This window comes from Crocuta crocuta, unplaced genomic scaffold (assembly GCF_008692635.1).
Source record: "Crocuta crocuta isolate KB4526 unplaced genomic scaffold, BGI_CrCroc_1.0 scaffold68, whole genome shotgun sequence".
In the NCBI taxonomy this organism is placed as follows: domain Eukaryota; kingdom Metazoa; phylum Chordata; class Mammalia; order Carnivora; family Hyaenidae; genus Crocuta; species Crocuta crocuta.
Genome location: NW_027532426.1, coordinates 3211134 through 3226377, shown reverse-complemented (window position 1 = coordinate 3226377; position 15244 = coordinate 3211134). Strand labels below are relative to the sequence as shown.

Sequence of the window (15244 nt, the reverse complement as noted above, 5' to 3'; positions counted from 1 at the left end):
TATGGTATACATTTCCCAAATTTAGCTCCGTTTTTGAGAAGGTTGTTTGTACCCAGAATGGATCAGAGTTCAGACAGCATCTACTTCCAACTCTCATTTTACGTTAAGTGGAAATTGAAGCTCAGAAACATTGGGATATTCCCCAAATCCGTTTAGTGGCAGATCCAGAACCAGAATTCAGGTCTCCTGACTTCCAGTACTTCCTCTTAAAGCACTTCTTCCCACCCAATTATTTCCATCAGCTAGTATTCCTCCTCCTGTTAAAAAACAAACCACCCCCAGAAAACCCCAGCAGGTTGATACATTACCATATTTATCCCCTGGCTAATTTTTTGTTATGTGACAGGATTCAGCAAACCCTGAACAACGATCTATTTCCTCATTTGTTGTGACTGTAGGTGATTTTTATTTCCTTCTTTCCTTTTTACTTCCAAACTTTTCCCCTTGATTAAGCCCTTACACAGAGGGTTTACCCCATCAAAGTGCCTTATTCAAACTTCCCCTCACACCAAGTCTTGAGATGTTATTCTACACGAGACCACAAGATCAGAGGTCTTTTATAGTCACTATGTAAAGGCACATGCATTAGAAATGGTGGCTTTAAAATTTTTTTTAATTTTTATTTCTGAGAGAGAGGTAGAGTGCGAGCAAAGGAGGGGCAGAGAGGGAGACACAGAAGCTTAAGCAGGCTCCAGGCTCTGAGCTGTCAGCACAGAGCCCCATGCAGGGCTTGAACCCACAAACGGTGAGATCACGACCGGAGTCAAAGCTGGAAGTTCAACCCACTGAGTCACCCTGGCACCCCAAAAAGGTGGCTTTTTATATCTAGACACAGTAAAACCACTAATTCTGGCAATACTCAGCATATCTAAGTTTTCTATACTAGGACAGGTAAATTCCTAGAAACCTGAAAACTATAGGGTATCAGTCTATAGTTTGAGTCTATTCTATTAAGACTTGAAAAGGACCCAGGCAGAAGACGAAGACCTAAGAGAAGGAAGAGCCCCAGACCTCACACCTGTTTGAAGAAGGGGAGAAATTTCACATGTACAGAGTTCACATGAAAGGATAAAAAGGATTAATTTTACATGTCATGTCACATTAAAGACTTAATTTCACAGGCTGGAGGATAGAAGACAGGTCTGTTTCAGACTTCTGAATTTCTCAAACAAGGTAAGTTGTCTAGACAGCACTGGATCTCAATCTTGGCTGCACCTTGGAATCTCCTGAAGAATCTTTTTAAAAAAGTACTGATGCAGGGCGCCTGTGTAGCTCAGTTGGTCTGACTTCAGCTCAGGTCATGATCTCATGGTTCATGAGTTTGAACCCGGCGTCCAGCTGTGCTGACAGCTTGGAGCCTGGAGCCTGCTTCAGATTCTGTGTCTCGTCTCTCCACACCAACCCCCCCACCCCGTCTCTCAAAAATAAACATTAAAAAAAAAAAAAAATTACTGATGCCTGGGTCCTGCCTCCATAATCTACCTTAATTGGCCTGGGATCCAGCCTGTACGTTTTTTCAACTCCTCAGGTTGAGAACCACTACTTAAGTCTAATACATTCCATTCCGAATCTTGAAGGACAAAAGGATAATCTTATCGAGTAGGTGCCAGGGTCCTTACATACTCTCATTTCCAGCCTTACAGAGAAAACTGTAGTTTTAAGGCTGAGTATTTTCAGGTAACAGACAAGTGAACGCAAACTTCAACCTAAAAAGCCAATTCCAGGGGTGCCTGGGTGGCTTAGTCAATTAAGGTTCCAATGTCAACTCAGGTCATGATCTCAGTTTGTTGAGTTCGAGCCCCACACTGGTCTCTGTGCTGACAGTTCAGGTCCTGGAGTCTGCTTTGGATTCTCCTCCTCTGCCCCTCTCAGGCTGATGCTCGCTCTATCCGGCAAAAATAAAAATACTTTAAAAAAATAAAATAAAAAGCCTATCCCAACACCTTTAGGCACAACTACTGACCCAAACCTGCTGAATGCTCATTTTTTCTCAGGCCCTGAAACATAAAAATTCTCATGGTTTAGAAAGAGAAGTTACAGAGGCACCTGGATGGCTCAGTTGGTCGAGTATCCTACTCTATTTCAGCTCAGGTCATGATTCCATACTTGTGAGACTGAGTCCTGTGTACGGCTCCATGCTGTGTGGAGCCTGCTTTGGAGTCTCAAAAAAAAAAAAAAAAAGTGCCAGTGTCCAGTGTTTTCAAGTGGAATTTGCCAAGGTTTACACCCACTGTGCTTGTATAATCACATCACCTTTATTTTTTCTTTTAAGGTTTTGAAGCTTTTTTAAAGTTTAAGGAGTGAGGGAGGGGGGGCAGAGAGAGAATCCCAAGCAGGCTCTGCAATCCGGGGCTCAAAGTCAGGAACTGTGAGATTGTGACCTGGCTGAGCCACTCAGGTGTCCCCATCACTTTTTATTCTTTGAACTAGAGTTTACCAGGTACATCATACAGCCATCCTGTCAAAACGTTCTGATAGCAAAAAACCTGCAAATAATTTAAAAGAATTTAATCACTGTCCACGAAAGCAAACCTAATGGCAAATTATATTAGGTTTTATAAAGTCATTAATGTGCCAGTCTACGCAAAGAAAACCCAGAATTGCAGAAGTGTGCATATATACACCCGCACCCGGTCCTTCCTCACGTCGCTCCTGGACCTCCGTGTGTGTCCAGGATCTGACCATTACTCTACCTTATCTCAAATGAATTGCAAGGCAGTTACCTGGGGTAACCTCTTAGCAAACAGTATCTACTATCTGCAATTTACTTTAAGGACTCCAAACACAAAATACTAAGTTTTTATAGCAGAAACTGGAAAGTATGAAAATCTCTGTAGCATCACAAAGCGCAAAACTGTGTACCTTTTATTTTACACACATCCCCAGAAAGTTTGCACTGAGTAATTTCAATTTACAAAATGAGGCAACGTTTAGGTGGTGTCGAGAAGAATAATGTGTAGGGCCGCCTGAGTGGCTCAGTCAGTTAAGCGTCCGACTTCAGCTCAGTTCATGATCTTGTAGTGGGTTCGAGCCCCGCATAAGGCTCTGTGCTGTCAGCTCAGAGCCTGGAGCCGCTTCAGAGTCTGTGTCTCCCTCTCTCTCTGCCCCTTCCCCACACATGCTCTGTCTCAAAAATGAATAAACGTTAAAAAAAAGAATAACGTGTAAGAAAAGAACAGGGTGCAAATAATTTTTACTTTTTTTTAAAACAGATAAACCAAAGAATCACGCAATGCTGCCAGCATTGGATGCAATCCTGGGCCACAAGTCTGCACACTCCTTTGCAACTGGTCCCGTGATAGCAGAACCTGAATAAAAAAAGAAAGAGGGGACAGGTAAGATCAGACAGACCCAAGGGTTAAACCATCCAATCTCAAAGATCTAGGGAACAACATGGATACCTCCTTACCTTTCATTTCACCTTTATTGTTTACTATGACTCCCGCATTATCTTCAAAATAGAGAAACACGCCATCTTTTCTCCGATATGACTTTCGTTGTCGAATTACCACCGCTGGATGTACTAAAAGGGAATAAAGGGAGGCAGTCACTTAACCTGTCAAGTCCCAGTGCCACCACAAGAAAGCAGTTTACACCCCACCTAATTCCCTACCATTTCCCATTTGGACAGAATGTATACTCACCGTTGGCTTTTCATTTCCTAAAAGCAAGTGAAAGAGACAGTGCAAACATCAATCACCCCCTATGCAAAGACCTTACTTCAAGTGAAAACTGCCTGCATTTCCTTCCAGTGTAAATGTGTACTTTCAGGAGAACAAATAGCACACCAGCAGGAAACTTGCTAAGCACCTTCTATACTTTGACCTAACACATAGGGACTATTAAGATCCTAGTATCACAAAATGGGACCCCTCCCCCCTTAGAACTGGAAAAGTAGAGAGGCCAAGCTATTAACTCATTAGGCAATGTTCCATCCCAGCATATATCAAAACTTCCAAGAAAATACACACCTAGATCTAAAAATTACTGCCCTCAAGGAATTTATTGGGACTAAATATGCACCATGTTAGATTTTATAAATATAAGCTCATTTACACATTAATTTATCTGTCCTAAGAAAACCTGCAACTTCTAGTGTGCATGTGTACACACACTCCTTGAACTCCAGGAGTCCGTCCAGGATCTTGACCATACACTCCACTTTATCTCAAATGCCTGACTGCTGGGCACATACATATGTTAATAAAGGCAAAAATTTGGGATTAACCTAAATGCCTCACAGCAAATACACAAAACAGTATCACTTAAAAATGATTAGGTCTATCTGCAATTTTTCATATGTAGGACAAGCAACTCCAGATCAAGAAAAATGGGTTACAGGACAGTCATGGTCCCAATTAAACATATTTTTTGCATCTAAGTCAAGAAAAAAGGACATACAACAAAATATTAACAGTGATCATCTCTTGGAAGTTTGAAAGTTGGGTAATTTTAATTCAACTTCTATTTCCTATGTAATTAACAAGGTTTAACTTTTGAGGAACTGTTTTTTCCAGGTCTTAAGTAACTTCTAAAAACCTACCTGCACTTAAGTGAACACTTTCCCAGATCTTCATCTCTTGCACTTGAAAGAACTAAAGTCAGACACAACCTGCATGCAAACCTTAATGGTCACTAGTTTAGAGACCCTGAACGAGTTACTTAATCTTCGGAGATTCAAGTTTTCCTCTTGGAAAATAGGGAAAGCAGTTACATTTCCATATTCAAGGTCAGACACTAAATACAGGATTTTTTATATAAGGACAGGAATCCTGGCTATCCTTGAGGCGAATACTCTCTCTATATACTTCAACAGATTCTGATCAAGTTTTTAACAATGAAATACACATTGAGGATTAACTATTTACTCAGAGTCTCCTGTTGAGCCCTCAACTACTCATAATCTTTTTTTTTTTTTTAAGTAAACTCTATGCCCAACATGGGGCTTGACCTCATGACCCTAAAATCATGAGTTGCACGTTCTACCCAGAGCCAGCCAGGCAACCCTACTCATATCCATTTAAATTCTCACAAATGACCAATCTAGCAGAGGAACAAGGCCACACAAATTGAGGACTCTGGACTTCCCAAACTGCCCCTTTCCACTGCCTGCATTTTCTTCAAGTTTCTGCTATCCAGAAGCCTAATAACGTAAGGAGATCTATTCTTTTAGCAGAAACCAGAACAAAGACATAAAAAGAGCTGGAAATTCACAACTGTTTTGAAAACCACGAAGTGTTCTCTGGTCTGTCCCACAATAACCTGATGGAGACCAACACCACGTGCTGCTGCCACCTCACCAAGAGACAGCGGATTGCTCTGCCCTTCCCTGACAGCTTCCCAGGCCACAGATCAGACCCAGCAAGTGTTCTAGGAGGAAAGCCTGTCTAGTCGCATGTAGATCTCAATTAACACATTGATTCTTTGATGTTTAGCCACAATGCTTGGTACTCCTTGCCTACCAAGGCATTAGGTGGGTATTAAAGGAGAACAAAGATTTTTGGTGTAAAGGCTAAAAAACCAAGGGGTAGGGGTGTGTGTTTGTGCAGGCTCACAAGGAGTACTGTGGTATGTGGCCAACACCCATTAAATGTGTACTTGTTATGTTCAAGTGATAGCTGGGACCCCTCAGGAAGAGAAAGATCTTCCAGGGCAGAGACAGACTAAGCAGGCACAGGAAGAAAGTTCCAAGAGCTGGAGTTAAGTGCACCATCAGAAGCTCTAAAGCCAGCCAAGACATTCCAAGTTAGAAGTGCTCCAGAACCTTCTCCCCCAACAAACTCCTACACCTAGTGGGGATTAAGCAATGATCAGCTCCCCATTTTAGTTTCTACCAGAAAAGATTTATAAGCAAGCATGACAAACTTTTGACAAGTCACTATCTTGAGTTCATCTCCTCTATAAAAACAACTTGCCTTAAAACATGAAGAACGTTATTCTGTACTTACAAAGCGCTGGTGTCAGAGCCCAAGTGCTCATTACATGCTCAGCTCATTACCTGAATCTCACAACCACTTTATGCAAGTTATCATTCTCCCCTTTCACCTCAGTAGTTCCAGGAAAGGAAACTTGCCTGACACTTGGTCAAGCTCTAAGTGTCTATCAAAAAACAAAACCCCATATTTACTGGGGCATCTGGCTGGCTCAATCGGTAGGGCATGGGACTCTTGACCTTGGGATCCTGAATTCAAGCCCCACGCTCGGTGTAGAGATTACTTAAAAATATACACGTTTACCATATTCATTTGTAGCTGAGAAATCGGCAATGAACCAGACGGTTATCTGCTCTTCTGGAACTTAAATACAAGAAACAACTCTAATGCTACACAAAAAAATACCACTTGGATTAAGTGCGGGACAGGGAGGGCTGTTGGATGAGGAGACGTGTTAACAAGGAAGTGAGCTAAAGAAGACTGAATTTGAGTGTCCCAGGCAGGAGGCGCAGGAAGTACAAAGGATCTGAAGCACCAAGGAAGGGGGAAGGAGAAATTAGGAACTGAAAGCAAATGAGCTGGAGAAGGCACCACAAAGACGGACTAAGTTCTACAAGGACAGGGCTTGTTCCCACAGGTATAGGTACTTGAGATGGTTTATAACTATCTGCTGAACTTGTTGGGGAAACAGCAGGGTAAATATGTACTTCCTCGCAGCTTATATTGGGAACCAAGGAAGAACTTAAGTAGCAAAATGACATGGTTTACGTTTTTATTTTTAAAAGATTTTATTAAGGAATCTGTACAGCAGGCATAGGGCCTAAATGCACAACCCTGAGATCAAAGAGTCACATAACTCCAGCCAGCCAGATGCCCCAAGACATACACTTTAATTTTTTTTTAATGTTTATTCAGTTCGAGAGAGTAAGGAGAGAAAGAGGGAGAGAGGGAAGACAGTGCAAGCGGGGGAGGAGCAAAGAGAGAGGGAGACACAGAATCCAAAGCAGGCTCCAGGCTCTGAGCTGTCAGCACAGAGCCCCATGTGGGACTTGAACCCACTCAAGCCCAACGTGGGGCTCAAATTCACAAACTGTGAGATCATGACCTGAGCCAAAGTCAGATGCTTAAGCGACTGAGCCACCCAGGTGCCCCAGACTTAGGTTTTTAAAAGACGGACCCTGACTTTAGGGTGGCAAATACACTTAATGGGTAAAGGGGCTAGAACAAATATTAACACTGGGGTGCGTGGCTGGCTCAGTTATTAGCATTATGTCACTCTTGATCTCAGGGTAAGGCTTTCAAGCACCTTGCTGGGCAGAGATTACTTAAAACAAGCAAAAAAAGAAACAGACAAAACCAGACATGGGAGTGAACAGTCTCTAAGACAGCAAGAGCAGAACTTCAATTACAGAAAAACATCTCAGACTGCCTTTCAAAGGAAATCAAGCTTTTAAGAAGACTTGAAAATGATAAGAGTCGGGGTGCCCGGGTGGCTTAGTCGGTTAAGCGTCTGACTTTCACTTAGGTCATGATCTCGCGGTTCGTGGGTTCGAGCCCCGCATCGGGCTCTGTGCTGCCAGCTCTGAGCCTGGAGCCTGTTTCAGTCTGTGACTCCCTCTCTCTGACCCTCCCCTGCCCACGCTGTCTCTCTCTCCTAGAAATAAATAAAAATTTTTAAAAAATTTCAAAAAAATGATAGAGTCACTGTTCCATTTTCTAGTAAAGGGACAAGTCCTTCACCTGTCCACCAAGCAACGAGGAAGAGTCAGGGCCTTCACTCACCCTTCTTTCTGAGCTCTGGTTTGCCTTTCTTCACTGTGGCCATCACCATGTCACCCACGCCAGCAGCAGGAAGTCTGTTCAGTCTTCCTTTAATCCCCTTCACAGAGATGATATACAGATTTTTGGCTCCTATGAAAGAATGTAAACAAGCATGATTTTTTTTTGGGGGGGGGCTCAGTATGTTAAGCAGCCCTCCCGGTGTCACGCTTCCCTGTCACTTCCAGAGCCTCTCCCTCCCCTCATACTCCCAGGAAGTCGCCGGCACCCCGCCCAAGGTGGAATACCTGTCACACCACCGATTGAAGCAAAACAACACACCACGCTGCTGCTTCACCCAAAAGCAGTGTTTTTACTCTGCCCTTTCTTGACGGCTCAGTGGGTCATTAGTCAAGGCCCAACGAGTGCTTTTAAAAGGGGGGCGGGGAGGGCTTTGACAGGGTGCGGATGAAGGTCTTACCCGTGTTGTCAGCACAGTTGATCACGGCTCCGACCGGAAGACCCAGGGAAATCCGGAACTTCGCACCGGAGGACCCACCACGTCCTGTGGGTAGGAAGGAAAACAGAAATGGGGTCGCTGTCTAGTCATGGTTCGGGGCTCCACTCACACTCCTAAGGAATACATTCACCCGCACGTGCTTTGGGAAACGGCATACTACATCCCCTCTCTCTGGGACGCCACCTACCCCTCCCCAGGTGCCACCAATTCTCACGGCGAACAGCCACTTCCTCACCCTTACCGCCCCTCCGGGGAGATCAAGGGGCCCGAAACACCCAATCCTCGTTCCACCTTCTGCACCACGCAGCTCCTCCTGCAAGGCGGGAGGCCGCACAAGTCGCCCACCCTGGGACCCAAGTCAGTTCCACTTCAATACTATTACAGGAGCGCGAGGCGCAGGGCGACCCCGCGAGGTTCGGTCTAGAGTCCCGTCCAGATGCGGCCAACTCCGTTCTCCAGGCCCAGCGGGCCGTTTTCGGCAGCCCTTCCAGCGCTCTCGCGCGGGCCCCCTCTCCCTCTCCGCCTGGCCGGAGAGCAGAGCGCCACCGCTGCCCATGGCCGCCGCTCCGGACGAGACCGGGAGCCCCCTCGCGACAGATGGCGAAGGATAGCCAAGACACCCACCTCTCTTCGACATCTTGGCTTAGCAGGGAGTCAGAAAAGGAGTAGGTGCAAAGGACCCTGGGATATGAACTTTGACGCTCCGCCCAACTCGTCACGTGTCCCGGAGCCCGTTCAAGCCGCCTCTTCCCTCCAGCGCTGCAGGGCGCTGTGTTATTACGTAATACGCCCTGGACGTCGGGTTGAGTTCTCGCGGCGAAGTGGGCGGGGTCGGTGTTCGAGGCTGGTGGAGCGAGTGACGCCCAGAGTCTCCTTTTTAAGCTCTCGGATGTAGGGGGCGGGGGGCCAGAAACATTGGTAAATTTACCCAGCAACCTCTTTTGAGCACGTAGGATGCGTCAGGAACTTCGCTGGATCCTGGAGGTTCAGAAATGACTGATTAAAAGGTTCTGTGCTGTGTAGGGACCCCCAGAGAACACAGGGCGTGGGGGACCGAGCGAAAAGAGCTCTGAACGCTCTCATTAGGATATGGTATTGAAAAAAAAAAGTGTTGAAAAAGAGATTGCGAGTAAAAAGAAATGTGAAAGCCTCCCCCTCCCCCCCCAAAGGATGTGGTAATGGGAAGAGCCATTCTAGCACTACAGATAATCTCGTGTGCGTGTGTGTGTTTGGTCCCATACCCATTTGTATTTTAGAGATCTTGGTTTATTAGTTACCCATTTTACAGCTTCAGCCTCCCCATTCTGGCCTCTTTCCTTCTGTCAATACATTCAGTCAACTATTGAGCACCTGCTTTATGCCAGGTACTGTCATGGGCATACATTAGATTATATCAGGGGGAAAAACAGATACAGGATTCTGCCAGAGTGGCAAAATGACAATGGGTATTAGACACCAAACAATAGATACAATAACTTCAGTGTATAGTCTGTTAGATGATGCATACTATGGAAAAGTAAAGGAATAAGGGAAGAGGGATCAGGAAGTGGGAGGAGGGACAAATTGCAATTTGAAGCAAGCAATATGGGCAGTGTGGGCTCCATGGGAGAAGCTGATATTAAAGCAAATAAAATTAGGGGCGCCTGGGTGGCTTAGTCGGTTAAGCGTCCGACTTTCCGACTTTCGCTTAGGTCATGATCTCGCGGTTTGTGGGTTCGAGCCCCGCGTCGGGCTCTGTGCTGACTGCCAGCTCAGAGCCTGGAGCCTGTTTCAGTCTGTGACTCCCTCTCTCTCTGACCCTCCCCTGCTCACGCTGTCTCTCTCTCCTAGAAATAAAACAAAACAAAAAAAAAAACACAAAAAACATTTAAAGCAAATAAAATTATTTGATAACTAGATTTTAGGTGAGGGAGTTAGCGATATGAATGTCTGGGAAGGGCAGTACAGATAGTCATGAGACAGTGAAGGCCCCCTAAGGCAGGAGTGTGCCTGAGCAATAGCAGGACAAACAGGGAAGCTGGATGTGACTGGGCCGAGTAAGTGAATGGAAGAGTAGTAGGAGAGGTCAGAAGTAACAGAACCAGGTTCTGTAGGGCTTTGTACACCAGTATGGACTTCGGCATTGACTGAACTGGAGAACCATTGCCCTCTTTGTAAACTGAGGAGGGAAATAATCTAATATATCAGATTGATCACTCTAGAAGCTAGACTGTGGGAGAGGACACAAAGTTACAAGTAAGGAGATGTGTTAGGAAGCTCTTGCAATACTCAAGAAAGAAATGATGGTGATTCGGACTTGAGCAGTAGCAGTAGAGGTAACGTAATGTGGTCAGATTCTGGATGCGTTTTGGAGGTAGAGCCAACAAAATAGGGGGCGTGAAAGAAAGGAAGGAGTCAAAATGTCTCCAAGGCTGTACCTCTGAGCAAGCTGAAGATGGCATTGGCATCAACTGGCTTGGGGAAAAGTATGGGGGAACAGATTTGGGGGTTAAAAACAGGACTTCAGTTTGGGACATGTTAAGTTAGATGTCTATTAGACAACCAAACAATATTCAAATAACAAGTTGGGCATACCAGCCTGTAGTTCTGGAGAGAAGGATCTATAAATTCAAGAATTGTTAGCATATATGTATACAGTTGACCCTTGAACAATTCTGGGATTAGAGTCACTGACCCCTCCATGGTACTCAAAAGTCCGTGTATAACTTTTGACTCCCCTGAAACTTAACTACTACTAGCTTACTTTGACCAGAAGCCTTACCAACAGCATAAGCAATTGATTAAAATATTTTGTATGTTATATGTACTAGATTCAGAATACTGGATTTTTATAATATAAGATAGAATAAAATGTTATTAAGGAAATCACAAGGAATAGGGGCCCGTAGATGGCTCAGTCAGTTAAGCACCCAACTCTTGAGGTTTTGGTTCAAGTCATGATTTCACGGTTCATGAGTTCGAGCCCTGCCTTGGGCTCTGTGCTGCTGGTGTGAAGCCTGCTTGAGATTCTCTTTCTCCTTCTCTCTCTGCCCCTCCCCCCTCGAATAAATAAATAAACTTAAAATTTTTTTAAGAAAATCATAAGAAAGAAAAAATACATTTACAGTACTGCAATATATTTCTCAAAAAAAAACGTATATATAAGTGGACCAGTGCAGTTCAAACCCATGTTGTTCAAGGGTGAACCATGTTTAAAACCATGACAGTGGCTGAGGTCATAAAGGAGTAAGGGTAGGGGTATCTGGCTGGCTCAGTTGGTGGAACAAGTGACTCTTGATTTTGGAGTTGCATGTTCGAGCCCCGTGTTGGATGTAGAGATTAATTAAAAATTAAAAAAATCTAGCGGTGCCTGGGTGGCTCAGTCAGATCTGACTCTTGATTTCAGCTTAGGTCATGACCTCATGGTTCATGAGTTGAAACCCTGCATCAGGCTCTGCGCTGATAGTGTGGAGCCTACTTGGGATTCTCTCTATCCCTCCTCTCCCACCCCTCCCCCACTCATGTACATACTCTCTCAAAATAAATAAGCTTAAAATCTTTTTAATTTAAAAATCTAAAAAAAAAAAAAAGAATAAATAAAGACCATGAGCTAAGCTCTGGGGGACTTCAACATTCAGAAGTCTATAAATCCGTACATTTATAAATCTCTCTTATCACTCTTAAAATGCCTTCACTTGATCCTACCAACTTCTCTGACTACCAATTTTTCACTCTCTTTCACTTCTCAACCAAAGTCCATGGGTTTCTGAACATCCGATTTCCTTACCAAATGTGTCTCTCTTGATAAATGGAACCACCATCCATCCAGGTGTCCATCTGAGACTCTTTTCAGGTTACCTTCCATATGTCTGTTGTAGGGGTGCCTGGCTGGCTGTGTGTACAGCATGGGACTCTTGAACTTGGGGTTGTAAATCCAAGCCCCACGATGGATGTGGAGATTACTTAAAAAATAAAAAAAATCTTAAGGGCACCTGGGTAGCTCAGTCAAATAAGCATCCAAGTCTTGATCTCAGAGTCATGGGTTCGAGCTCCCCATTGGGCTCCATGGAGTCTGCCTGGGATTCTCTCTCTTCCTCTTTCTCTCTGCCCTTCCCCTGTTCATGCTCGCGCGCGCTCTCTCTCTCTCTCTCTCAAAATAAATAAAATTTTAAAAAATTGTCTGTCAGGGCACCTGGGTGGCTCAGTTGGTTAAGCCTCTGACTTTGGCTCAGGTCCTAATCTTGAGGTTGGTAGGTCTGAGCCCTGCTCTGGGCTCTGTGCTTACAGCTCAGAGCCTGGAGCTTGCTTTGGAGTCTGTGTCTCCCTGCCCCTCCCCCACTCATGCTCTGTCTCTCTCTCTCTCTCTCTCCTCTCTTTCTCTCAAAAAGAAATAAACATTAAAAAAACCATGTCTGTCATATCTATCCACTTCTCTCCATCTCCTCTATACTGCCATGGTCCCTCTCTTACTTAAACTACTTTTGTTCTCTACTTCTCCCTCCTCCACCCGCTCATTCATGGCCAAGAATAATTTTTCAGAAATGNATGACCTAAGCAAAAGCCGGACGCTTAACCGACTAAGCCACCCAGGCGCCCCAATCCTCCAATTCTCTTAGAATCAAAGTTAAAATCCGTATAGTGGCCTTCAAGGCCCTGACATGGCATCGTCCTACCTCGTCAACTTTATCTTGCACCACGCTTGCTCCTGTTTGGAAGAGTTGACATTTTAATCCCAGAAACTGTCCCTGTTCCAAATACCCACTGGCTCACACATGCTTGGAATACTCTATGCTGCCTACCCTCATCATGGATATCATGTCTACTGAAGTTCAGATTTCAGTTTAAGTGTCTCTTAGGGAAATCTGCCCTGACCCCCATACTAGGTCAGGTCCCCCTGTTTTAAGCTATTTTAACATGCTGCATTTTTCTTTCATACTATGTAAAAAAATTTTTTTAATGTTTATTTATTTTTAAGAGAAAGACAGAGTGTGAGTGGGGGAGGGGCAGAGAGAGGCTGCGGGGGAGACCTAGAATCCAAAGCAGGCTCTAGGCTGTGAGCTGTCAGCACAGACCTGGACATGGGGCTTGAACTCACAAAGCATGAGATCATGACCTGAGCCGAAGTCAGATGCTTAACTGACTGAGCCACCCAGGTGTTCCCCCACTTTTTAAAAATGTCTTTCATACTATTTATTACAATTCATAAATATACATTTGAAGATTTTTTGTTGAATGACCCCCTCCCCCCCAACTAGTCTATAACTAGTCTATAAGCTCCATGTCTATAAGGTCCATGTCCTTTTTGTTCAACAGTATAGCCTGAGCACTTAGCATAGGGCTTCACTCAGTAAATACATGTGGATTGGTTGCTGAACAAATGACAAAGTCAATCTCGATCATCTCCATATGTCAGCATCCTTGCATGAAGGAGTTTTCATTCACTTATGGCAAAATTAGAAATATTTAGAAGATGTAGTGTTTCTTATAAAGCTACATTTGCTCAGGTTATTTTTTTTTAACTTGAGTTTTCAATTTACTTTTTTAAAATTATTTACATTTATTTATTTTTATTTTTTTAATTTTTATTTATTTTATTTTTATTTATTTTATTTATTTTTGCACAAGTGGGAGAGGGATAGAGAGAGAAGGAGACACAGAATCTGAAGCAGGCTCCAAGCTGTCAGCACAGAGCCAGAAACAGGGCTTGAACTCACAAACTATGAGATCACAACCTGAGCCTAAGTAAGACATTTAACCAGTTGAGCCACTCAGGAATCCCCACACGTGGTCAGTCTAAAGGACTACCTATTATTCTGGAATTATCTACCTTTCATCTTTATTGGTGTTAAAAATGTTTCTTACACTGGCCATGTGTAGCAACATGGATGGACCTTGAGGGTGTTATGCTTAGCGAAGTAAGTCAGGCAGAGAAGGACAAATATATGTTTGCACGTATAGGAGGATTAGGAGGAACTTAACTGAGGACCATGGGGGAGAAGAAGGGGGGAAATGGTGGGGGAAAGGGAGAGAGGCAAACCATGAGAGACTCTTGAATGCTGAGAAACAAACTGAGGACTGATGGATGTGGGGGGGAGGGGGGAGATGGGCATGGAGGAGGGCACTTGTGGGGATGAGCACTGGGTGTTATATGGAAACCAACTTGACAATAATCTATTTGTAAGAAAAAAAAAGAGGAAAAAAAAAAAGTTTCCTACAACCCTATATCAGCTTTCCACCTTCCCAGTGCCACTATTTTTTGGGTAATTTCAATGGTCCATGAAAACGAAAGGCCTGGGAAACAATCAATCTCTACTTCCTTATTTCTTGCATGCACACATTCCTTGAACCCCTGTAATCTTGCTTATGTCCTCACCACATGACTAAAATTATACTAGAAATTATATATACTGAAAAAATTNGCGAAAGTCGGACGCTTAACCAACTAAGCCACCCAGGCGCCCCTTCTCAGTCTTTTAAAACAATATTTATTTATTTTTGAGAGAGAGAGAGGGTGAAGGGCAGAGAGAGAGGGAGACCTAGAATCCAAAGCAGGCTCCAGGCTCTGAGCTGTCAGCACAGAGCCAGACGTGCGGCTCAAATTCACGAGCCATGAGATCATGACCAAAGCTGAAGTCGGACGCTTAACTGACTGAGCCACCCAGGCTCCCCTATACTCCTCAGTGTTTACCCTACTTGACCTCCAGAGCATTTCACACTATGACCATTCCCCCCTTCTTGACACTCTTCAACCATGGTTTCCATGATGCTACAAATAATAGAAGTTACTATTTATGGAATGTTACTGAGTACTAGTTATTGGGTTAAGCATTTTACTAGAATATGACTTCTTGGATCCTCCCAATAACCCTAGTATTATTATTCTTATTTTCCAGATAAGAAAACTGAGAAATAAAAAGGTTAAGCCACGTGTCCAAGACCACATAGCTTCTGAAAAGCAGACTGAAATACCACCCCAAACCTGGCTGATTCCAAAGCACAGGCTCAAAGTCACTATGCTCTTCCCTCCTGTATTTCCCTGGGTGATCATGCCCAC

General features: G+C 44.1%; 1 protein-coding gene and 1 non-coding gene across 3 annotated transcripts; both read right to left on the bottom strand.

Moving 5' to 3' along the window:
- Nucleotides 1-2233: 2233 nt before the first annotated feature.
- RPL23 (ribosomal protein L23) lies at nt 2234-8938 on the bottom strand. 2 transcript variants are annotated; one of them, XM_077779191.1, is made up of 6 exons: nt 8836-8938; nt 8173-8256; nt 7716-7844; nt 3410-3523; nt 3198-3308; nt 2234-2486 (listed from the first exon to the last, which is right to left on the bottom strand). In XM_077779191.1, exons 1-5 carry the CDS (start codon nt 8846-8848, stop codon nt 3226-3228), a joined length of 423 nt encoding a protein of 140 aa, XP_077635317.1. In that variant the 5' UTR covers nt 8849-8938; the 3' UTR covers nt 2234-2486; nt 3198-3225. The 2 variants fall into 2 exon arrangements, with proteins under 2 accessions (XP_077635317.1, XP_077635316.1); XM_077779190.1 differs by lacking the exon at nt 2234-2486 and having other exon boundaries at nt 2835-3308.
- Nucleotides 7998-8132, bottom strand: LOC144244134 (small nucleolar RNA SNORA21). The gene has a single exon (XR_013338845.1). It is a non-coding gene; the product is annotated as a small nucleolar RNA SNORA21 (small nucleolar RNA).
- Nucleotides 8939-15244: the final 6306 nt, after the last annotated feature.

Bases quoted from the DNA above. Each gene is read 5' to 3' on its own strand.
- RPL23 (XM_077779191.1), bottom strand. The intron at 3,524-7,715 runs GTGAGTGAAGGC...ATTCCCTTTTAG, and splicing joins ACCAGAGCTCAGAAAGAAGG to TACATCCAGCGGTGGTAATT. The intron at 3,309-3,409 runs GTAAGGAGGTAT...TTTTTTATTCAG, and splicing joins CAATAAAGGTGAAATGAAAG to GTTCTGCTATCACGGGACCA.